We start from the raw sequence: 25,340 nt of genomic DNA on the forward strand, positions 1-25,340 counted from the left end.
AATGTTTACTTACTATTGTGTTAATTTGTTAAACAAGTGAAAATGTAAATCTCAAATATACTGAGAGGAAGATGTCCATTGAGATGATAAATAAACTAAATAAATCATGCTTAAAAGAAAATACCTTTACAAAATATTCAAATTAGTGTATGTGTAAGATAATAAGCTGAATCTTTGGTATAAATTAAGCACTAAGGGAGCTCTATTATCTTTTTAATATCACCCAAATCTCCATTTGAGAATTATATTGGTTCCAAGAAATTAAAATGCCAAGTATGTACACATTTTTATTTACTAAATATTTAGAAATTTGTTAATGGTTAGGATTAAATTAATAGGGTTTGGAATAATGATCCTGAAACAAATGGATATGTTTCCTTCCTACTTTTATTTATATAATGTATGTAAATATCCAGATGAGCAATCTGCTATGTGTTCCTCTATGTGCCAGTGCTAGGAACAAATGTTTAAGTAAGACCTAGCATCTCTAACCTCAAGCTGAGCTTTGGAAACAATAAAAGTTTTGAATTCCTGCTCTATCCAATTAATACTTGTGTGATCTAGCAGGAGTTACATAATTTCTCTGAGGTCCATGTCCTGAACTACACAATGGATAAATTAATAACTCCTTCACTTACTTGGTAGAAACTAATTGACTAAAAGTGCTTGGCATAATCCTTCATACATAGCAAATGCATCACAAATGGAACCTATGGAACTTTACAGACTAGTTTTTGTCCTCATGCATTTTAAGCAATATGTCAACTACCTGTCAATCTGTTTTATACATTTCAAAATGTGGCATCCCCCTACACAGTGCCAAAACCACAGGCAGAGAGACCCAGGTGGAGAACAGTCCTTTTGCCCACCAGAAGCTTAACTATACCCAGTCCTGCATAACACTGGAGAATCTAATGTCCTTGCCACTAGGTCACCCTTGATACTGGGAGTGCATCTGCCTCTGGAAACGCTCAGCACATTTGTCTGTCAGGAGAAAGGAGGCTAGCTATATTCTGTTCTGAATGAACAAGTATCATCAAAAAACACATATAAAGGGTCTGTGATGTACTGACTACTTTTTAAAACAAACTTACCATACCTATATCCATATTTCATATGTAAATAATTTTTTCACCCTTTAATAATAACCCCAAGAAGATACACACACACACACACACACACACACACACACACACACACACACACACACACATCTATCCTCCTATGGTGTTTGCCCTGGCTACAAGCCTTAAACTACCCATATTTTGAAATTGCCTTCAAAATCTATGGTCCCTAAGCATCCTTGATGCACTATTGCTCTTTATGCTTACCCCTTCATCTGGGAGCACCTAGAGAGGCCATGATTATCTTATTTACTTGTCCCTGGGGCTTCTCTCACATGTATTCATGAGTAAGTATTTTCACCTTGCAAGCAAGCTGGTTCTCCTCCCATTCCCTCTCCCTCCCCACTCAGCCCTCTTTTGCTGACACGTGTGTTGAATGAGTTTTACCAGATCAACTTCCATGGATGCCTCTGTCACTAAATGGGGTCCACCCCCAAGCAGGCATTGCTTCCAATATTAATGGTGTAGTAACCCCAATGTGCTAATAAAGTACTATATTCTCAGGGTTTTCATTCAACAGAAGCCACTGCATTCTGCATGTACAAGAGAACATCCTTCTCATTTGGTCGCTGCCGTCTGTCATGTGGGCAATGAACAGAGATTCATCTGGCTCTCCATCAGTATCCGTTGTCCTCTTCCATAGTACACGATTGTATTTAGGAAGTGGCTCTCCAGCCAGGGACAACACTTTTCTAGACTTCCACACAACTAGTGTGACTAGCTCTCACCAACAGTATGATAGCAAAGGAGATGTATGCCTCTTTTGGATCAAGACCTTTAGAAGACGAAAGTTGTTTCTCTACATTGGTTGTTTTCTTTTTTTTGTTTTTCCTTTCCTAGAGGAAGGCAGAACCAGGCAATGGAAGGAGGCTATGTCCCTGAAGTGTCCTCTGGAGGAGAGCTACCAATCAACCTGGAACAGTTACCTTGGAGGGGTTGTATGAATAAAAAATAAACTCCTATATTGTTTGGGCCACTAGTCATTTGGGGATCTATTTGTTGCATCTGTTTAGATTATCCTAACTGCCATTGAGTAGTAATACAGTGGGCCTTGTATCATATTATCCTACACTTGTTAAATTAACATCCAGTTACTACCTAACATCCCTGCCAAGTCTATCTTCTATTTGAATCTAGTTCTAAATGCCTGAAGAATTATTATTTGGTAAAGTTTTTATACCATAGCCCTTGGGATAAGCTCATTCCCAAGGAGATGCCAGGTGTGTTCAAACATGCAGAAGTCAACTTAGGCTGAAGGCAGGAATTTCACCTCAGTTATAGCTGCATCCATTTTACCTCCAGGCAGTTTGTCATAACTCACCATAACTTGGTTCTTGCATAACTCCATCACTATGAGCCTTTATTGATAGGTCATATCTATGTTCCCCTTCCTTTCCCCTAGCCCCTTTGTTCCTATCTTTGCATCTGGCCCTCTGCATTCTTGGCTTAATCAATGGATACTCAGCTTACCAACTGCAAGAGAAATATTACTACTCATCTCTCCTTAAGTCTCTGAATGATGGACTACAATTTAAGCCCAGGTTTTCATGTTTTTCTTTAAGCTCTAGATAAACTTCCTGCATTTCATATCCTTCACCAACGTAATGTTTATAGCCAATATCCATATATCACACTCTTCAGTCAAGCTTTTCATAGGCTGAAGAACTGTGTGCATTATTTCTATTTGTACACCTTAATATGTGGATAACACAAAATACAAGGTAATGTATTTCCAGAAAATTCACACAGTGACTTTTAGACATGTTGTGGTAATTGATGACAAATAGTTAGTTCTGAGCAGATAAGAAAGCATTGATGAACTGCAGGAAATGGTACATTATGTATAGAAAGTATATTCTGTTCCATTTTTTAATGTATTTCCTTAAAAATTATCACTCTGGCAGAACAATCAATTTTTGTGAGTAGCGTCCTTATTCCGCATGATTCCATCATCTTTGGGTCGAACCTGGAAATACTTCCTTCAATGATGCCTTTCCATTTCATCTAATTCATTCCAACCGCTAGTCTCCTGCCTTATTAATATATTTTTTAATGTCTCTTAATCATATCTCTCTGTTCTGGCTCTATTGCAGCAGTCTATTGATGTCTTATTGAGCATTACAATCAACCATTCTTCTTTTTTTATATATAATTGCAACTATATTTTCAGTTTTCAGCCAACTTTTAGATTCCCTTATTTTTTTCCTCCATTTATTAAAAAAATCACTTAGATTTTCTAATTCTGAGAACACAGCTTAGGGTACAATTCGACTATAATTTAACAGAGACTCAGTCATAAGGAAAACTTAGAAAGCCACTTGACTTTAAGATGGGATTCACAAGACAGAACAGAGTAAGCCCACTCCTACCAACTGTATACACTTATACATAAGAACACACTCATGTTTACTCCCTCTTTCTCACACACCTCCACATCCAGGTTTTGTTTGTTTGTTTGTTGTTTGTTTGCATATGCACCTTTGACAGTGGTTTACCAATTTGGTCATTGAAGAGTAATCCAGAGGCCAGCAGCAATGGCATCATCTGGGAACTTTACAAATTCAGACTCTGAGTTTTCACTCCAGACTTCCTGCCTTTTAAAAAGACGTCTGTGGGGTGCCTGGGTGGCTCAGTCGGTTGAGCGTCAGACTTCAGCTCGGGTCATGATCTCACAGTCTGTGAGTTCGAGCCCCGCGTCTGGCTCTGTGCTGACAGCTCAGAGCCCGGGGCCTGTTTCAGATTCTGTGTCTCCCTCTCTCTCTGCCCCTCCCCCATTCATGCTCTGTCTCTGTCTGTTTCAAAAATAAATAAATGTTAAAAAAAATTTTTTTAAAAATAAATAAAAAATAAAAAGACGTCTGTGAGGGGTACCTGGGTGGCTCAGTCAGTTGAGCATCCAACTCAATTTCGGCTCAAGTCATGATCCCAGGGTCAGGGTCATGGGATCGGGCTCCGCATTGAGTTCCATGCTGAGCATGGAACCTGCTTAAGATTCTCTCTGTCTCTCTTTCTTTCTCTTTCTCCCTCTGTCCCTCTCCCCTGCTCATGGTCTCTCTCTCTCTGTCAAAATTAATTAAATTAAATTAAATTAAATTAAAAATTAAATTAAAATTAAAAGACCTGTGAGATATTCATATGCACATAAAAAGTTTGAGAATCACTGCTCTGGCTGACCTCCCACATCTTGATTGTTGCAGCTTCACTCATGGTTTCTCAGATCCAAGAACACAGCAAAGAAAGGAAGAAGGGAAGGGGAATGGAGAAAATACCAAGCAGGAAAGCACTCAGACAACATTTTTTGAATGCCTTCTACATGACTCAGGCCAAGAAGGACTTTCTCTTAAGTGTTTTCACCTCAGCAGCATTACCCCTGTAGGTGGCGGTAGCAGGTACTCCAAGAATGCCAGCAAACATAGAAGAGTAGGGGCAGGGGAGGAGCACATTGGAGCCAGTTTGCTCCCACCTTGGATAAGGAGCAAACTGGGATCTCTGTATTTATCTACTGTAAGTATGAGTTCCTAGATCTCCAATACCTCAGAATGCTGGTTTTTGTTTGTTTGTTTTTGTTTTTGTTTTAAAGCATCATCTAGGCATGGGACTTTACCTAGTTTATCTGAACTTAAGTCATAGTAGATGAGGAAAAAAGAAAGAAAAGTCAACCTCTGACTCAAAAAAGATGTCAAATAAATTATGCACTGACTTCAAAGGAAACAAGAAGGAAGGGCAGTGACATCCTGGGAAACTTGCATTATATTTATCTATGCTAATAGCCAAGGCTGGTTTTAAGATAAATGGATTTATTTTTCCCCAGCAGAGTGAATTTTCATCTTTTTTTGGCTCATGGACAGCTTTTGAGTCTGATGAAAGTACTGAAAACTCTTCCCTCAAAGATACATAAACAAATAAAAAACACACAGACACACAACTACATACAATTTAAAGATATATGTGGATGCCCTAAAACTTATCCACGGTAGCTCTAGAAATTCAAGGACTCTATATTAAGGATTCCACAATAATAGTAATGATCCTTTTCCATTTTACACTCTCAATTAATTTTAATATTATCCTTTAAATGTTCCATGTGTCTTGACTTTGGCATCAGGTTGTTTTTTGGTGGGGTTTTTTTTTTTTTTTTTTTTTTTACAGGATTTAGTGACTCAGAGCATTACTTCATGCCATTCTCAAGATCTCGGCATTCAAGTGAGGAAGAATTATAACATTTCTTATGGAAGAATAAGGCAAACATGCCATATCTTATGAGATTGGATTGAGTTTCAAATGACAACTGCCAAAGGGAAAGTTCCTTTCCAGAACATAGAGCGCACGACATAGTCACTCAGGCCATTTGGGGCTGGCTTGATTCCTAAGTTATTATAACAAAATGAGACTTGAAATACTGCCTAATGTCCTTGTATGCTCCCTAATATTATTAAGGATTGCAATTGCATGAATTTCTAAAATGTCCTTGAATTCAATTTTACAGTTTATAATTCTGACATTGTTGACAACTTTTTTAGTGTGTATTCTGTTATCCCATTGAAAATGACAATAAACATTTTTTTAGAAATATTTTATAACGTTATTTACCTAAGGTGTATTTGACACTGTATCTTCACACCTAATAAACTATATACTTTATGTCTGTACTTGGAGCATGAGAAAATAATAAAAATCAAAGTAAATATGAATGTGATTTACAGATAGACAATGTGGAGGTTTTAAATTTACAAAACAATTTTATCAGTGTATCTACATTCAGATTCCTACATATAGCTCTCTGGCTACATATCAGATTTAAAGAATATTCTCTTTATTTCTATCTATGAAAATAAAAAAAATGATTATTATAAAAATTACCAACAAAGCAAATTAGGGAGAGAAAAAAGGAAAAAGGAAAAATATCTTCAAAACAAAAATATTAAAGCATGTTTTTCTTTTATGCATTTTAAAACTAGATTTTTGTACATGGAAAACATTATACAGATGTATCTCTTAAAAAGCTTATTTTCTTCCTGTCCCTCTTCTTCCCATCATCCCACTCCTGAGATCAAAGAACATGTTGTAATATGTGTCAGTAATTTTTTTTCTTCTTACCATTGAATAATATTTCACTGAGTAGATACACACATTTTATTTATCCATATACCAGCTAATTTGCATTTGGATTATTTCTACATTTGACTATTATGAATAATGCAGCAATGAATGTTATGAATAAAATTATGTGAGGATATATATTTTCATTTTGCTTGGGTATATACCAAAGAGTTAAAGTGCTGGGTCATACAGTAAGTTTAAATTTAATATTTTGAAAAACACAAGACAATGTTGTGATAATGTGAAGTAGGGATCTAACTTCATTCTTTTGTATATGGATATGCAATTGTCCCAACATCATCTATTAAAAAGACTATTCTTTCTTCATTGACATCTTTGTCAAAAATCAGCTGAATGTAAAAGTGAGGGTTTGTGTGTAGACTCAATTCTATTGCAGTGATCAAATAATCAATCTGTCTATCTATCTATCTACCTATCTATCATCTCCTAAAACCACATCAGGCTTTCTTGATTACTGCAACATCATAGTAAATTTTGAAACTGGAAAGTGTGAGTCTTCCCACTCTATTCTTTTTCAAGATTGTTTTGTCCATTTTTAAGTGCGTTGGATTTCTTTATGAATTTTAAAATCATCTAATAATTGTCTGCAAAGAAGTCAGTTGGGCTTTAAGAGGGTTATGTTGAATCTGTAGATCAGTTTGTGGAGCACTAGCAAAATTAAGTTTCTAATACATGAACATGGGATATCTTTCCATTTATATAGATCTTTAATATCTTTCAACAATATTTTATAGTTTTCAGAATATAAGCTTTGCACTTCTTTTATTAAATATATTCCTAAGCATTTTATTCTTGATGCTGTTTAAATGCAGTTGTGTTCTTAATTTCAATGCCGTTCATTGCAAGTGCATAGAAATACCATTGATTTTTGTATACTGATCCTGTATTCTGCAACCTTGCTAAATTTTGCTATGTATTATATTATTTCTGATAGCTTTTGAATAGATTATTTGGATTTTTTTCCCTAGAAAACCATGTTACATACAAATAGAGGTAGTTTTACTTCTTCCCTTTTAATCTGGGTGATTTTTATTTTACTATCTTGCCTAATTTTCCTGGTTAAAACCTGCAGTACAATGTTGAATAGAAGTGATAACAGGGGACATTGTTGTCTTGTCCCTGATCTGAGGAGAAAAGCATCCAGGTTTTAATTGAAGCTTGGGTTATATTATTATTTTTAGCTCTCTACTGGTTATTTTTTGGAACTCTAAATAATATACCTAATAACATCTAAAAATTTTACTTGAAATATAGAGACAATAATGTATGTTAACTTTTTTTCTTATCTCTCCTCTTTAATTCATCACCTTAAAATTTACATGTTAAAATTCCATTTTATAGTATAGTATTCATCTTTTTTAAAATTTTTAAAAAATTAAATCCAGGTTAGTTAACATATAGTGTAATAAATATTTCAGGAATAGAATGTAATGATTCATCACTTACATATAATACCCAGTGCTCATCCCAACAAGTGTCCTCCTTAATGCCCCTTATCCCATTTAGCCCATCACCCCACCCAACACCCCACCAACAACTCAGTTTGTTCTCTGCATTTAAGAGTCTCTTATGGTATGTCTCTCTGTTTCTATATTATTTTTGCCTCCCTTCCCTTAAGTTCATCTGTTTTGTATCTTAAATTCCACATATGAGTAAAATCATATGATATTTGTCTTTCTCTGACTGACTTATTTCATTTAGCATAATACACTTTAATTCCATCAATGTTGTAAAAGACAAGATTTCATCCTTTTTGATTGCTGTTCCATTGTATATGTATACCACATCTTCTTTATCCATTCGTCAACCAATCGACATTTTGGCTATTGTTGATAGTGCTGCTATAAACATGAGGGTGCATGTGTCCCTTTGAAACAGCACTCCTGTATCATTTGGATAAACACCTAGCAGTGCAATTGCTTGGACATAGGGTAGTTCTATTTTTAATTTTTTAAGGAACTGCCATATTGTTTTCCAGAGTGGCTGCACGAGTCTGCATTCCCACCAGCAATGCAAAAGGGGTCCTCTTTCTCCGCATCCTTGCCAACATCCATTATTAGCTGAGTTGTTCATTATAGCCATTCTGACTGGTGTGAGGTGATAGCTCATTGTGGTTTTGATTTGTATTTTTCTGATGATGAACGACATTGAGGATTTTTTCATGTGTCTGTTTTCATGTTTCATCCAGCCATCTGGATGTCTTCCTTGGAAAGGTGTCTATTCATGTCTTCTGCCCATTTCATCACTGAATTGTTTTTTGGGTGTTCAGTTTGATAAGTTCTTTATAGATTTTGGATACAAATCCTTTATCTGATATGTTATTTTCAAATATCTTCTCCTATTCTATCAGTTGCCTTTTAGTTTTACTGATTGTTTCCTTCTCAGTGAAGATTTTTATGTTGATGAGGTCCAAATAGTTCATTTTTGCTTTCATTTCCCTTGCCTACAGACACATGTCAAGTAAGAAGTTGCTGCAGCCAAGGTCAAAGAGGTTGTTGCCTGTTTTCTCCTCTAGGATTTTGATGGCTTCCTGTCTTACGTTTAGGTCTTTCACCCATTTTGGGTTTATTTTTGTGTATGGTATATGAAATTGGTCCAGGTTCATTCTTCTGCAGGTCACTGTCCAGTTTTCCCAACACCATTTTATGAAGAGACTGTCTTTTTTCCATTGTATATTCTTCCCTGCTTTGGTAAAGACTAATTGACCATATGTTTGTGGGTCCATTTCTGGGTTCTCTATTCTTTTCCACTGATCTATGTGGCTGTTTTTGTGCCAGTACCATACTGTCTTAACGATTACAGCTTTGTAATACAGCTTGAGGTCCAGAATTGTGATGCCTCCTGCTTTGGTTTTCTTTTTCAGGATTCCTTTGGCTATCTGGTGTCTTTGCTGATTCCATACAAATTTCAGGATTGTTTGTTCTAGCTCTGTGAAGAATGCGAGTGTTATGTTGATAGGGATTGCATTGAATATGTAGATTGCTTTGGGTAGTATCAACATGTTAACATTATTTGTTCTTCTGATCCATAAGCATGGAATGTTTTTCCATTTTTGTGTGTGTGTGTGCCCTTGTCAATTTCTTTCATAAGCTTTCTATAGTTTTCAGTGTATAGATTTTTCACCTCTTTGGTTAGGTTTATTACTAGGTATTTTATGGTTTTGGGCACATATTGTAATTGTAAATAAGATCAATTCCTTGATTACTCTCTCTGCTTCTTCATTATTTGTGTACAGAAATGCAACCAATTGATTTTATATTCTGTGACTTTGCTGAATTCACATATCAGTTCAAGCAGTTTTTTGGTGGAATCTTTTGGGTTTCCACATAGAGTATTATGTCATCTGTGAAGAGTGAAAGTTTGACTTCCTCCTTGCCAATTTGGATGGCTTTTATTTCTTTGTGTTGTGTGATTGCTAAGGCTAGGACTTTCAACACTATGTTGAATAGCAATGGTGAGAGTGAACATCCTTGTCATGTTCCTGACCTTAGGGCGAAAGCTCTTAGTTTTCCCCCATTGAGGATGATACTAGTGGTGGGTCTTTCATCATACATGGCCTTTATGATCTTGAAGTATGATCCTTATATCCCTACTTTCTTGAGGGTTTTTATCAAGAGAGAATGCTGTATTTTGTCAAATGCTTTCTCTGCATCTATTGAGAGGATCACGTGGTACTTATTCTTTCTTTTTTTAATGTGATGTATCACACTGATTGATTTGCAGATATTGAACCAGCCCTGCATCCCAGCAATAAATCCCATTTGATTGTCGTGAATAATTCTTTTAATGTATTGTTGGAGCCAGTTTGCTAGTATCTTATGGAGAAATTTTGCATCCATGTTCATCAGGGCAATTGGTCTGTAGTTCTCCTTTTTAGTGGGGTCTTTGTCTGGCTTTGGAATCAAAGTGATGCTGGCCTCATAGAATGAGTTTGGAAGTTTGTTTGTTTGTTTGTTTGTTTTCATTTCTGTTTTTTGGAACAGCTTCAAAAGAACAGGTGTTAACTCTTCTTTAAATGTTTGGTAGAAACCACTGGAAAGTTATCCAGCCATGGACTCTCATTTGTTGGGATATTTTTGATTACTTATTCCATTTCTTTACTGCTTACAGGTCTGTTCAAATTTTCTATTTCTTCCTGTTTCAGTGTTGGTAGTTTATATGTTTCTAGCAATTTTTTCATTTTTTCCAGATTGCCCAATTGGTTGGCATATAACCATTCATAATAGTATCTTATTATTGTTTGTATTTCTGAAGTATTTGTTGTGATCTCTCCTTTTTCATTCATGATTTTATTTATTTGGGCCCTTTCTTTTTTCTTATTGACCAATCTGGCTAGGGGTTTATCAATTTTGTTAATTCTTTCAAAGGAATAGCTCCTGGTTTCATTAATCTGTTCTACTGTTTTGTTTGTTTTTATATCATTGATTTCTACTCTAATCTTTATTATTTCCCTTCTTCTGCTGGTTTTGGGTTTTATCTGCTGTTCTTTTTCAAGCAATTTAAGGCATAAGGTTAAGTTGTGTATTTGAGACCTTTATTCCTTTTTTAGGAAGGCCTGGATTGCTATATACACTTCCCTCTTAAGACAGCCTTTGCTGCATCCCAGTGGTTTTGGGCTGTAGTGTTCTCATTGGCTTCCATGTACTTTTTAATTTCCTCTTTAATTTATTGGTTAATCCATTCATTCTTCAGTAGGATGTTCCTTAATCTCCAAGTATTCAAGGTCATTTCAATTTTTTCTTGTGGATGATTATAAGTTTCATAGTATTGCAGTCTATAAATATGCAAGGTATGATCTTGATCTTTTTGTATTTGTTGAGAGCTGATTTGCGACCCAGGATGTGATTTATTTTGGAGAATTTTCCATGTGTACTCAAGAAGAATGTGTATTCTTCTGCTTTGGGATGAAATGTTCTGAATATATCTGTTAAGTCCATCTGGTCCAGCATATCATTCAAAGCCATTGTTTCCTTGTTGATTTTCTGCTTAGATGATCTTTCCATTGTTGTAAGTGGGGTGTCAAAGTCCCCTACTATTATGGTGTTATTATCAAGGAGTTTATTTATGCTTATGATTAATTGATTTATATATTTGTGTGCTTTCAAGTTGGTGGCATAAATATTTACAATTGTTAGATCTTCTTAATGGATAGCTCCCTTAATTATTATACCATGCCTTTCTGCATCTCTTGTTACAGTCTTTATTTTAAAATCTAGTTTGTCTGATATAAGTAAGGCTACTCCAGCATTCTTTTGATGACCATCAGCATGATAGATGGTTCTCTATCCCTTTACTTTTAATATGCAGGTGTCTTTAGGTCTAAAATGAGTTTCTTGTAAGCAACATATAGATGGGTCTTGTTTCTTATCCATTCTGATACCCTATGTCTTTTGATTGAAGCATTTAGTCCATTGACATTTAGAATGAATACTGAAAGATACAAATTTAGTGCCATTGTGTTGCCTATAGAGTTGTAGTTTCTGGTGATGTGCTCCGGTCTTTTCTAGTCTCTGTTGCTTTTCGTCTTTTTTGTTTTGTTTCATCTTTTCTCCAAAGAGTCCCCCTTAAAATTTCTTGCAGTGCTGGTCAAGTGGTCATGAACTCTTTTAGTGTTGTTTATCTGGGAAAATCTTTATTTCTCTTTCTATTTTGAATGACAGCCTTGCTGGATGAAGAATTCATGCCTGCATATTTTTCCAATTCAGCACATTGAGAATATCCTGCCACTCCTTTCTGGCCCACCAACTTTCTGTGTATAGGTCTGCTGTGAACCTGATCTGTCTTTCCTTATAGGTTAAGGACTTTTTTCCCTTGCTGCTTTCATGATTCTCTCCTTGTCTGTGTATTTTGTGAATTAGACTATGATATGCCTTGGTGATGGTCGTTTTTGGTTGACTCTAATGGAAGTTCTCTGTGCTTCTTGGATTTTGATGTCTGTAACCTTTCCCAGATTAGGAAAATTTTCTGCTATAATTTGCTCATATAAACTTTCTGCCCCTTTTTCTCTCTCTTCATCTTCTGGGATTCCTATGATTTTGGTTTTATTCCTTTTTAATAAGTCACTGAATTCTCTAAGTCTTGTCTCATGATCTTTTACCTTTGTTTGCTTTTTTTCCTGCTTCATTATTCTCCATAATTTTATCCTCTATATCGCTGATTCACTCCTCTGATTTGTCCATCCTTCCCATTGTGGTATTCTTTTGAGATTGCATCTCAGTTATACCATTTTTAATTTTGTCCTGTCTAGATTTTATTTATTTTACCTCTGCATAAAGGGATTCTATGCTTTTTCCAACCCCAGCTAGTATTATTATTATCATGGCTCTAAATTCTAGTTCAGACATCTTGCTTATATCTGTGTTGATTTAGCCACTGGCTGTAATTTCTTCCCAACCTTTCTTTTGAGGTTAATTCCTTCATTTTGTCAATTTTGAGGAAGGAAAACAAAATTAATAAAATTAAAATTTGAAAATTAAAAACAAAACAAAAAATCATATAAAGGAAGCTAGATCCTAGGTGTGCTTTGGTCTGCTTGTTTAAAGAAGCTTGATAGAGAAAAAAGGGAAAGAAAAGAAAAAATCATAAAATTTTAAAAATTAAAAAGTTATATAACAAAATAGAATAAAATGAAATGAAAATGAAAGAGAATGAAAATTTATAAAAAATAATAAAGTAAAAATAAAAATAAATTTTTCTCTTTCTGTATCCATGAAAAGGGGAAGAAAAGAAAGAAAGAAAAATGTTAACAATTTAAACAAAAACAGAAGCAAAGAATATGGACAAATAAATGAACCAGCAAACAGAATGAAACATGAATGAAGTATATCCAGTTTCTCCTAGAACTGAAACTATTAAGCACTCTATAGTCCATACACTAAGCAAGTACAGTGACTTGTGCTGGTCTTCTAGGGTATGTGCTTGGAGGGCACAGGTGGGTGAGTTTTGGTATAACAGCTCCATTCTCCACTAGATGGTACTGCTTATCTTATTGGGGTGGATCACTTTGGCAAGCTTGTGAGAGACATGAAATTGCTTCACCCAGCTCTCTAGTTTCTGGCACAGGAACTTTGCACTATCACCCACCTGTAATCAAGCACCCCTCCTTTGTCTCAGGCCTCTGTCCACTCCCCAGCTCTACCCTATCTGTATCCTAGTTGTCCACCTGCCAGGCGGCACCTCACTCCAGTGTTTTATCTCAGGTCAGGTTGTGTTTCAAAACCCCATGCTTCAGAAGACCCCTGTGGCTTGAACCCATGCCAACTTTCTGGGGGAGGTCTCACTGAGCAATGGCCAGTGACGGCTTGCCCTAGAAAATGTTAACATAATCAGGCAGCTGCAGAGGTTCAGAGATTATGGCAAATCACAACACACAGCCTGCTCTAGTGTCTTTATCCCAATACCAGCAAACGTGGGTGCTCTCCAGGGTCTTCTGGGACCTTTGCCTGTGAGGAAGCCATAAGGCCTCTACCAAATGCACTCCAAGCAGGGGAACCGCCTCTCCCTGTGTGGCACATGGACCCTTCAGAACCCACTGCTTGCTTCTGGGGATTCATCCTGCTTCCTCACCAGAGCACTGCCAGGCACTGAACTCTGAAACTTCAGACTCTGTGCTCCACTGTGTATAGAATTCTGGTGGTATTGAAACCTCTCCTTTCTTCCTGTCAATGGTTTTGGGGAACAGATTTCTTGTTCATTACCCTGTGAGTGTTTTCACTCTCTCTCTCTTTCTCTCCAGCTACTTTCGGGGGAATGCTTTTCTTGCATGATTCTAATGTGCCACACTCTCCCCCTTTCTTTTTCTCTGTCCTCTCTCTACAAAAAGAGCTCCCTAACCTCCACAGCTATTCTCTCCCCAGTTCACCTCTCTGCACCCATGTACCTTCTGAGTGTGGCTCAAGTTATGCAGATTGTCGTGTTAATCCCCATATCCGTTTCTTAGGTGTTCAAAATGGTTTGGTGCTTATCTCGCTGCATTTTCACAATGAGACAAGCTCAGGGTTTCCATGCTGCTCTGCCATCTTAACTCCTTGCCTCATCGTTCATTTTATAGCCATTCTCTCTTCTACTCTTTGATAATGGGTTGAGCTTTATACCCAATATAAACAAAACTGATTACCATTTTGGCACTTAAATATTATTTATCACAAAACAAAATAAAATATAATTTGATCTTTAAAGAATAAAATGCAATCATCAAACACCTATTTAAGGAAAGCATGCCTCAAGACCATAACGAACACTGAATTCTTTTAAAATATATTTTGACTTATATTTATTTCTTTGGGTCACAATTATCTTTCATTTCTTTTTTTTAATGTTCCTCTCTTTCTGTACTTTTTCTTCATTTTTTATATTAAATGTTTTAATATTGGCTTGATAAGTGGTAACATTCTGATCAACTATCAATACAAAAAGAGGTTTTAACCTCATACTGAAGTGATAGTTTGGTAAGAAGTGGGTATTGAATTTTTCTTCAAAATGTCTTCCCTTGGAATTTTTAAGGTAATTCTTCACTGACTTCAAGCAACATTAGTTCCTGATCATGTCAATAGGATTATTTCTTTTATCTTCTTTTATATATATAGCATTTTATTTTGAAATAATTATGAATACACAGGAAGTTGAAAAGGTAGTACAGAGGAGTCTCATATGCTTTTTGCCCAGTTTCCCCTAATGGTTACATTTTACATAATTATAATACATTACCCAAACCCTGAATTTGACATGTGCACAATGTGTTCATATGGTCCTATGCCATTTGATCACGTGTGTACACTTGTATAACCACCACCACAATCAAGTTGCAGAACTATCCCATTACCACAATGTTCTTCCCTGTGATGGTCATTTATACTCACACCCATCACCTTTCCCTCACCATCTCTAACCTCTGGTAACCACTATTCTGTTTTCCATCCCTATAATTTTGTTGTTTTGCTAATATTACATAAATGTAATCAACAGAATATGACTTTTGGAGACTGGATATTTTTTTTCATTCAGAATAACACATTTGATATCTATCTAACTTGTGTGTGTCAGTGGTTCTTTTCCATGTATTTCAGAGTAGTACTTCTGTGGTATGGATGGTTTAACCATTCACCCACTGAGAAACTTTAGGCTATTTCCTGTTTTTGACTATTATAAATAAAGCTGCTGATAAAATATATGTACAGGTTTTTACAGACATAAATTTTCACTCCTCTGGACTGACTGTCCAGGAATGGAATTGCTAGTTTGTATAATAAGTGTCTATTTTGTTTTTTAAAACTCTTAGGGGTGCCCTGTGGCTCAGCTGGTTAAGTGTCCAACTCTTGATTTTGGCTCTCCTCATGTTCTCACAGTTCATGAGATTGATCCGCACATCAGGCTCTGCACTGACAGCATGGAGCCTGCTTGGGATTCTCTCTCCCTCTCTCAAAATAAATAAATAAACATTTAAAAAATAAAATAAAATTCTCAAACTATTTTTCAGAGTGGCTTTACCATTTTATATTCTCATTAACAATATGTGATCGAATTGCTCCTTATTCTTGCCAGTATTTCCAATTGTCACTTTTTAGTTTTTCAAATAGTTGCCTGTGATGTCTAATTGTAGTCTCTATTTCTACGTCTCTAATGGCAAATGTTGAAGATCTTTTCATGGAATTATTTGCCACCTGCATATCCTGTTCAGTGATATGTCTCTTCATGTCTTTGGCCATTTTTTGTTTTATGTTTGTCATTTTCTGAATATCGAGTTCATTATATATTCTAGATATAGTTTCTTTCTTAAATATGTGGTTTGCAAATATGTCCTCTCAGTCTGTAGCTTGTCTTTTCACTCTCTGAAGAGGTTCTTTTGTTGAGCAAAAACTTTGATGAAGTTGATGGAGTCTAATTCATCAATATTTTTCTCTTATTCATTACATATTTAGTGTCATGTCTAAGAACTATTTTCAAAAGCCATATGACTCAGGGTGCCTGGGTAGCTCAGTTGATTAACTTACCAACTCTTGATTTTGGCTCAGGTCATGATTTCATGGTTTGTGAGCCCCCTGCTGTGTGCTGTCATTGTGCAGCTTGCTTGGGATTCTCTCTCTCCCTCTCTGTATGCCCCTCCTTGGTTCTCTCCCAAAATAAATAAATTAAAAAAAATAAAAAACCTTATTTCCAAAAGATTTTCTCTTATATTTTAAAAGTTGCATTTGTTTACATTTTACATTTAAACAATAATTAATTTTGCTTTAATTTCTGTGACTATGCAAATGCTGAAGGGGTATTTGTTAAAAGACCATTGTTCCTCCACTGACTTTCTTTTATGTCTTCACCAAAAATTGGTTAGTCATATTTATGTGGGACTATATATGATTTCTCTATTCTATTACAATGATCCATTTGTCTACACTTCCTCCAATACCACACAATCTTGATTAGTATGACTATACAATAAGCCCTGAAGTCAGGTAGAGTGATTCCTCCCATTTTATTCCCCATTTTGAAGTTAATTAGCTTAATTAGCTATTCCAAATTTTAGGTATTCTAAAACTTATATGCAAATTCTATATTTTATCTGTAATATATAAATATAAAATAGTAAAAAAAATATTTAAAATACTATGTTTTATACTATTTCCATATAAATTTTAGCATCTTTCTATCCATATCTACAAAAAGTTTCTGGGGTTTTAATAGGAATTTTCTGTAATAATTTATATATTACTTTGAAAAGAGTTGATACCTTTACTGTGTTGAATCTTCCAACCCATGGACACATATTAGCTTTCCATCTATTCAGATATTCTTTGCTTTATTTTATCAGCATCATTCGGGGTTTGGCATAGTAATCCTAGACAATTTGAGCAACTGCAAATAGTATTACATTTTTATTTCTGTGTCTATATATTCATTTTTCACATATGGGAATACACTGATTTTTTGTATGTTGGTCTTATATCCTGAAATTTTACTGAATTCACTTCATAATTCTAGAAGTATTTTTTTTTCTGTTTTTGTTTTTGGGTTTTTTGGGTTTTTTTTTTTTTTTTTTGGTACATTCATTGGGATTTTCTATATGGGTCATTGTGTTATATGCAAAGCAGAACAGTTTTATTTTTTCCTTTCTGATCAGTATGTCTCCTGTTTCCTTTTCTTGCTTTGCTGTACTGGCTAGACCTTCCAGTGCTATGCTGAATACAAGTAATGAAAGTGGACATCTTTGTCTTATTCCCATTCTTAGGTGAAAGTATTCACTTTTTCATATATAAGTAGAATGTTAGCTGTAGGTATGTATTGTTCTGGACATGTTCATTTTCAAGTTGAACATCTCTTTTCCTAGTTTTCTGAGAATTTTTGTCATGAATTGGTGCAGAATTTTGTCAAATATATTTCTACATCCATAATATGAGTATGTAATTTTTTTCCTTTCGCCTGTGAATAAGGTATAATGCACTGTTTGATTTTCAAATATTGAACAAGCATTGCATTCCTCCAAATACAATGGCCTCTGTGTGTGTTTTTTTTAATATTGCTGAATATCTACTTGCTAAGTTTGTTAAGATTTTGGCTTCTCTATTCCTGTGGGATATTAGTCTGTGGTTTTCTTTTTATGTACTGTCTTTGTCTAGTTTTGATATGAGGATAATACTTTCTTGAAATGAGTTAGGAAGTCACTCTTCCTCTTCAACCTTGTGGTAGCTACAGACCTTATTTTAATTACTCTAAATGTTTGGTAGAATTTTATAGTGAAATTCTCTGGGCTTGGGAATTTCTTTTTTAGTAAATTTTAAAGTATGAATTCAAATTCTTTAATACTTGTAGGGCTATTCAAATTATGAATTTCATATTGGGTGAGCAGGTAATATGTACTTTTTTAGGAAGTGCTCCATCTCACGACAGCTATAAAATGTATAGAGTTATTGGTGGTATTTCCTTATTATTCTTTAATGTCTGCAAGATTCTGTAGTTACACTTCTTGTTTCATTTCTGCTGTTAGTAATCTGTGCTTTCTCTTTATTCTTTGTCAGTCTTGGAAGATGCTTGTAAATTTTATCTTTCCAAAGATTCATTTTTTTCACTGATTTTCTCTATTGTTTTTTCTGTTTACATTTTATTGATTTCTGCTCTTAGCTTTATGATTTCACTTATTCTGCTTGCTTTGAGATTATCTCAGTCTTCTTTTTATTTCTTGAAGTGGCAGTTCAGATTATTGATTTGAGAATCTGTGTTTTCTAAAGTAAGCACTGAACGGTATAAAATTCCCTTGTATCACTGCTTTCCATGCATCCAAAAATTTTAATATTTTGTATTTTTATCACCATTCAGTTGACTGTCTTTTTACATTTCCTTTGAGACTTCCTCTTTGACCCATGAATAATTTAGAACTGTGTTGTGTGGTTTCCAAGTGATTGGAGATTTTTGTTTACCTGTTTTTGATTTCTACTCTGACTCCATTGTGGTTGAACGATATACTCTATGGTTTCAACTCTTTTATTTATTTATTTTTTTAATGTTTATTTATCTTTGAGAGAGAGAGAGAGAGAGAGAGAGAGAGACAGTGTGTGAGCGGGGGAGGGACAGAGAGAGAGGGAGAGGCAGAATCCGAAGCAGGTTCCAGGCTTTAAGCTGTCAGCACAGAGCCCGATGTGGTGCTCGAACTCACAAACCAGGAGATCATGACCTGAGGCAAAGTCAGATGCTTAACCGACCGAGCCACCCAGGTGCTCCAGGTTTCAGTTCTTTTAAATTTATTGAAGTTTTGGGGCGTCTGGGTGGCTCAGTCAGTTAAGCGTCAGGCTCAGATCATGATCTTCTGGCCCGTGAGTTTGAGCCCCGCGTCAGGCTCTGTGCTGACAGCTCAGAGCCTGGAGCCTGCTTCGGATTCTCTGTCTTCCTCTCTCTCTGCCCCTAACCCACTTGCATTCTGTCTCTATCTCTCTCAAAAATAAATAAATATTAAAAACATTTATTTAATTAAAAAAAATTATTAAAGTTTTCTCTATGTCCCAGGATATCTTGGTGTATGTGCAATATATATGTATTCTGCTGTTGTTGAGTGGATTGTTCATTATATGTCAGATCTTGTTGGCTGAAGACATTGTTAAGTTGTATATTCTTGATAATTTTTTTTTATTCTATCAATTTTTGAGAGAGGTGTTGAAGTTTCTTTTGTATTTTTTTAGAGATTTCTCTCAGTTTTTCTTCACATATATTGCAGCTCTACTGTTTAGTACATACACATTTAGAATTTCTATGTCTTCTTGCTTAATTGATCCTTTCTCATTACATACTATCTCTGTGGAAATTCTATTTGTATTCCACATTACCTGATATTAATATAGTCAGTCAATATAGTCATTCTTGCTATCTTTTGATTAATTTTCGCATGGTACAAGTTTTACCATTTTTTTATGTCTAGCATATGTATATTATTATAATTGAAGTGAATTTTTTATAGAAACAGACATGTAAATGAGACTTCAGGAAGTAGAACTTTAGTTCACAGTTTTTCAGTACTATATACCAAAGTCACATGACCTTGGATCTTCAGAGAGAAAAAAATTATTTAAGTGAAAATTTTACATAATGCTCACGTTGTGATAACCATTCTAAATGACCATCTGACTGTGAGATCAGTACTCAGACAAAATTTCCCTTCAATCACTGTACATTTTTTAAATAAATATTTATTGGGTGCTAATTATATTACTGAAACTGTTCCATATATGTTGGACAGAAAGAGACAAAGAAGGAAATTATCATAAAGGCTTTAATAAAAACAATATGAGGTAACATAAACAAAAGTGATTTCAAAATGTTCTATAATTCTGTGGTTGGTGAAGGGATCTTAAAAGATATGTCAATCTTTGAGTGGAAATGTGAATATCAAGCAAAATATATACATGCTAAAAATTATGGCAGACTTGTAAAGAGGAGCTGTGTAAATAAAGACAGTCAGATTTTACTGATCAAAATGTATAAAATTGTGATATGACTTTCTCAGAAAATAGTTCCTCAAAATCAAAAAATAAAAAAATTGTAGAAATTGACTTTGTCAAAAGACTCTTCAACCTTCCAGTAAAACATATAATGTTCTTTTATTAACACACTACAGTCACTCTGAAGTTTTCAAATTGTCATTTTGGCCTACTTTATATTTGGCTTTTATTTGTTAAAGCAGTTTATAATGTATGCTGAAAGTTTTATGACCAATATATTTTGCCTTGAACTTAGTATCTTCGTGCTGTCGCTTATTTTTTTTTTTCTTTAACCATATAGTGGGCTTACATTACTATCCAGGGCATTCTCAATTATTTACAAGGGAATATGTAATTGTTTAAACAACTTTTTTAAATGTTTATTATTGACAGAAAGAGAGTGTGAGCAGGGTAGGTGCAGAGAGAGTGGGGGACAGAGGATCCAAAGCAGCCTCTGAGCTGACAGCAGAGAGCCTGATATGTAGCTGGAACCCATAAACTTTGAGATCATGACCTGAGCTGAAATCAAGAGATTGATGCTTAACCTACTGAGCCAGCCAGACACCCCTATGTAATTATTAAAAATTAATACAGTCACTGAATTGATTCTTTTTAATTTTTTAATGTTTATTCATTTTTGAGAGACAGAGACAGAGCATAAGGGAGGGGGAGAGAGAGAGAGAGAGAGAGAGGGAGAAAGACACAGAATTCGAAGCAGGACCCAGGCTCCCAGCTGCCAGCACAGAGCCTAACCCAGGGCTCAAACTCACTGACTGTGAGATTATGACCTGAGCCAAGTCAGACGCTTAATCAACTGAGGACCCAGGCACCCCTGAAATGATTCTTTAAAGGAAATTTGCCCTTTATATATTATTATGTATTAGTATTATCACAACAGGTCAAAAGCTCTAGCTGAAGATACCACATTTAAATATGGAGCTGCTTTTTCTGACTTGAGGCAGGGTTTATAGGCCCAGGTCAGTTAGCACCTGTGTTCACTTAGGTCAAACATCGGTACTTGTGATGTTGGTAAGAAAAATGGATAAAATCATAAAAATTCATTGTATCATCAAGAGAAAAGGTTGGAACAAGAAATTTACAAGTAGGGCTATCATAATTTTCATGTGGAGCTCTGTGTGACCTTTGTTATACTATCTTCTATGGAATTTGGGAGGAAAACTGTTGTTTAATTAATACCTTTTATTAGTATTAACTCACCCATAATGCCAAGACATATACTCAATTACTTCCTAGTTTACTTGGAATCCCCTCCCCCTCAATATTTTCGACAATTTTAAAATTAAAAATAAAATGAACCTTTCATATATGCAAAGGACCACCTAAGCAGCCTTGTATGTCCTGTTAAAAGTTACACAGAAACACTTCTAAAGCAGCCATCTCCAAGAAAAGCAAACACACACAGAGGACTTCCTGATAAATACAGACCTCCATGTCACTGGTAGAACATCTCCCAAATTAATTTCTGAAAATGAGCAATTATTTACCTTCAATACTCAGAACTTACCTCATCACAAAGGAGGTCACTGTTTCTAGTGCCCGTTTTATCACAATCACAGGGTTTGCAAACATCTACGGCGGAAGTATCTGCACCAACTTCGCGGAAAAAGTAATCCTTACACAGCTCACAGTTCCTTCCTGCGGCAGAGAAAGGTTATGCATTATGACTTCCAATTCATTAAAATCAGCTGCATAATTCAAAATTAAAGACTGTATTCCTTTGAGGGAATTCTATAATTTTCGGGACGTCCATTTTAATGCACCTTTCATCTCTACCTGCCAATTTAGTGATCCAGAGCATATGAAACAATGAACCTGTTACAAACTGTGCTTTACTTCATTAAACGCCCATCTGTTATGTAATACCACACTTCTAAAAAGCTCTGCTTTGTTGGGGCCCATCCATTTTGAAAGACTTTGCTTCCAAATTTAAAACTTTTCTTTATTTCTAGGACTAGGCACTTAATCTAAATCAAATATGAGAAATGTTTATATGTGTGGTAGGTGATGGCCATACAGTTGGAAGCAAGTATGTGTGCAGTATTGGAAATATTATTCAAGCACTAAGTCTTGTTTAAAAAAAAGGACACTGGGGGCGCCTGGGTGGCGCAGTCGGTTAAGCGTCCGACTTCAGCCAGGTCACGATCTCGCGGTCCGTGAGTTCGAGCCCCGCGTCAGGCTCTGGGCTGATGGCTCGGAGCCTGGAGCCTGTTTCCGATTCTGTGTCTCCCTCTCTCTCTGCCCCTGCCCCATTCATGCTCTGTCTCTCTCTGTCCCAAAAATAAATAAAAAACGTTGAAAAAAAAATTTAAAAAAAAAAAAAAAAAAAAAAAAAAGGACACTGTTCCAAATATAATTTATTATTCTATATTAACATTATTAAAAGCAAAAGTTTCTGCTGCTTATTGCCATTTTTTTATTTCAAATACCAAAATATAAATTTATTATGTTTAGATATACAAAATATGTTTCATATTAAATATTAGAATAGACTGACATGTTAGAAATATGAGGTAATTCCCATAGTTTACAATTTATTATTTAGAAATTTTCTCTTGACATTTTATATAAGAAAAAACTTAAACTTCAGGGAGCTTCTAAAGTAAATGTGAGTAGTATATAAGATCACTGAAAGGAGCTGAAATAAAACTCAAGACTATCAATTCCCCCTTAAACATTATGCACTCTGTTCAAATATTGTTGAAATTGGCTCAATATCAAAAGACTATAGAAATAACTTAATCAAGTAAAAAACACATCCTGATGGATATTGGCCATGGACTAATTAAAAATTAAATGGATTTATAATATTTCTAGAATATATCTATTTGCATATGCTGATGACTCCCAAATTTCTATCTTTAATCTAGAAATTTCTTTATTTATCATTCAATGAATATTTATTGAGTGATTACCATGTTTCAAACACTGAGCTAAATGCTGAGGAATACAGTAGCAGGCCAAATACACATTGTACCCTTTCATAGAGTTTTCTTACAGTCTGGTGGGTAAAATGAATTCTAATTAAACAATTACAGGAATAAATATGCATTTACCAATTGTGATAAACATAAGGTGCCACTAAAGTGTATAGATGATAGTGATCTGTCCTGAGGCATCACAAAAGGCTCTTTTTGAGAAAGGAGCTTCAAAACTGTGTTTCCAATTGCCCGCAAGAGTTTCTCTTATCTCTTGGGAAACACTGTGAATATTTCCAAAACAGAACTTGCCATCTTCTCCCTAAGCTTCTCTGAACCTCTTGTGTTTCCTATCTCAATGGTTAGCACCAACATTGACCCTCCTACTCAAACTGGAATGTTAGAATTGCAACTTGACTCTTTCTTTGCCTTATCTACACCCTACACTTTTGCTCAGAAAACACAGTCCCTTTCCATTCCAAATATCTCTTGGATCCAATTCTCTATATCCACATGATCTCAAATGTACTCTAGAATTCTTTCTTACCTGGACTACTGCAGTATCCCAAACCACTTTTGGCTCTCTCCAATTCTTCTCAACTTTATAACCAGATTGGTTATAAACACGAAACTTTTTATGTCCCTTTCCTATAAAATACCTTCTATTAACCTGAGGATAGAAGCCAAACTCCTTAGCACAGTTTATACAGTCTTCCAGATCTGGCCCCTGACTTCCATCTTAGCACCTTTACTTACTCTCTCCCATCTTCCCTTACATCAGTTCTTTCAGGGTGCCATGTTTCTCCCTCCTCTAGGCCATTGCACATCTGTATCTCTTACTAGAAATCTTTGTCAACTCCCTAATTCTCCTCCTCACTCCTCCACCTGGTTAATTCCTACTACATTTGCCCTATCTTAGCACTCCTCAGACAGGTTTATAATTGTTCCTTCAATAGTGTGCCTTTCAGGGGCATCTGGGTGGCTCAGTCAGTTAAGCATCCAACTTCGGCTCAGGTCATGATCTCACAGTCTGGGGGTTCACATGCTGCATTGGATTCTGGCCTGACAGCTCAGAGCCTGGAGCCTGCTTAGGATTCTGTGTCTCCCTCTATCTCTGCTCCTCTCTCTCTCTCTCTCTCTCTCTCTCTCTCTCTCTCTCAGAAGTAAACATTAAAAAAATAGAGTGCCTTTCCTACTATATAATAATCCACAGAAAGACAGGAAAATTCATCTTTTTCATCGTTATATTCCTAGCACCTAGCCACGTCCTCGTGACATTTTAGGTCATCAGTAATTATCCAATAAATTCATTCATGCTTCAGGGTGGCACACTTTCAAATCCATCAGACTTGGACCATTTTATTTTGCAAATTGAGATGTTTCCTATTTCTGCTTTTAATTTACGAGCCCATCAGAAAATGGTAATTTTCAATGAAAAGTCAAAGTGCTATATGTTTTTTAAGGTTTTTTTTAAATTTATTTATTTTGAGAAAGAGAGAGCATGAGCAGGGGAGGGGGGAAGAGAGAGAGGGAGAGAGAGAATTCCTAGCAGGCTCTGAGCTGACAGGGCAGACATGAGGCTCAGTCTCATAACTGTGAGATCATGACCTGAGTTGAAATCAAGAGCCAGATGCTTAACTGACTGAGCCACCCAGGTGTCCTGCTATCTCATTTTATAACAAGATTTTGATAATCATCTTCTTTGTTTCATTAGCATTTTTAAAAAGAGTATTCCCAGATTACCAGATTCAGGCCAATTTTGAGTGAATATAAACGGCACTACATGCAAATCCAGACATAATGGAAGATCAAGGTCACACAAAGAAACTTATTTTAAGGGTATACATATTCAAACTAATATTTCCTGAGTTTTCTAAAATATACTCATGGTTTAATAAAATGACATGTACTTTAAAAAAATAAAACTGTCTTGAAAAGATATAGTCTAAGATTTGAGTGTGTTTCTGAAAACTACCTGATTATTTAGAAAACTAAACAAGCTTTAGTTTTCAAACCTACAAGTACCATTTCTTTAAGTTTTTATTTAAATTCCAGTTAGTTAATATACACTGCAATATTAGTTTCCAGTACAATATAGTGATTCGACACTTCCGTAGTGCTCATCACAACAAGTGCCCTCCTTAATCCCCATCACTTATTTAATTAACCCATTCTCCCACCCACCTCCCCTTTGGGAACTATCA

The 25,340-nt window shown here is 35.4% G+C and overlaps 1 protein-coding gene across 1 annotated transcript in view; it reads right to left on the reverse strand.

The window, feature by feature from the left end:
- Nucleotides 1-25,340, reverse strand: part of USH2A (usherin) — a 737,363-nt gene that overhangs the window by 594,627 nt on the left and 117,396 nt on the right. The window contains exon 11 of the mRNA XM_078441308.2: nucleotides 21,726-21,856. Within this exon, the coding sequence (XP_078297434.2) occupies nucleotides 21,726-21,856 (131 nt within the window). The remainder of the gene's footprint in view (nucleotides 1-21,725; nucleotides 21,857-25,340) is intronic.

Source organism: Panthera onca, chromosome F1 (genome assembly GCF_046562875.1).
Source record: "Panthera onca isolate mPanOnc1 chromosome F1, mPanOnc1 haplotype 2, whole genome shotgun sequence".
Classification (NCBI taxonomy): domain Eukaryota; kingdom Metazoa; phylum Chordata; class Mammalia; order Carnivora; family Felidae; genus Panthera; species Panthera onca.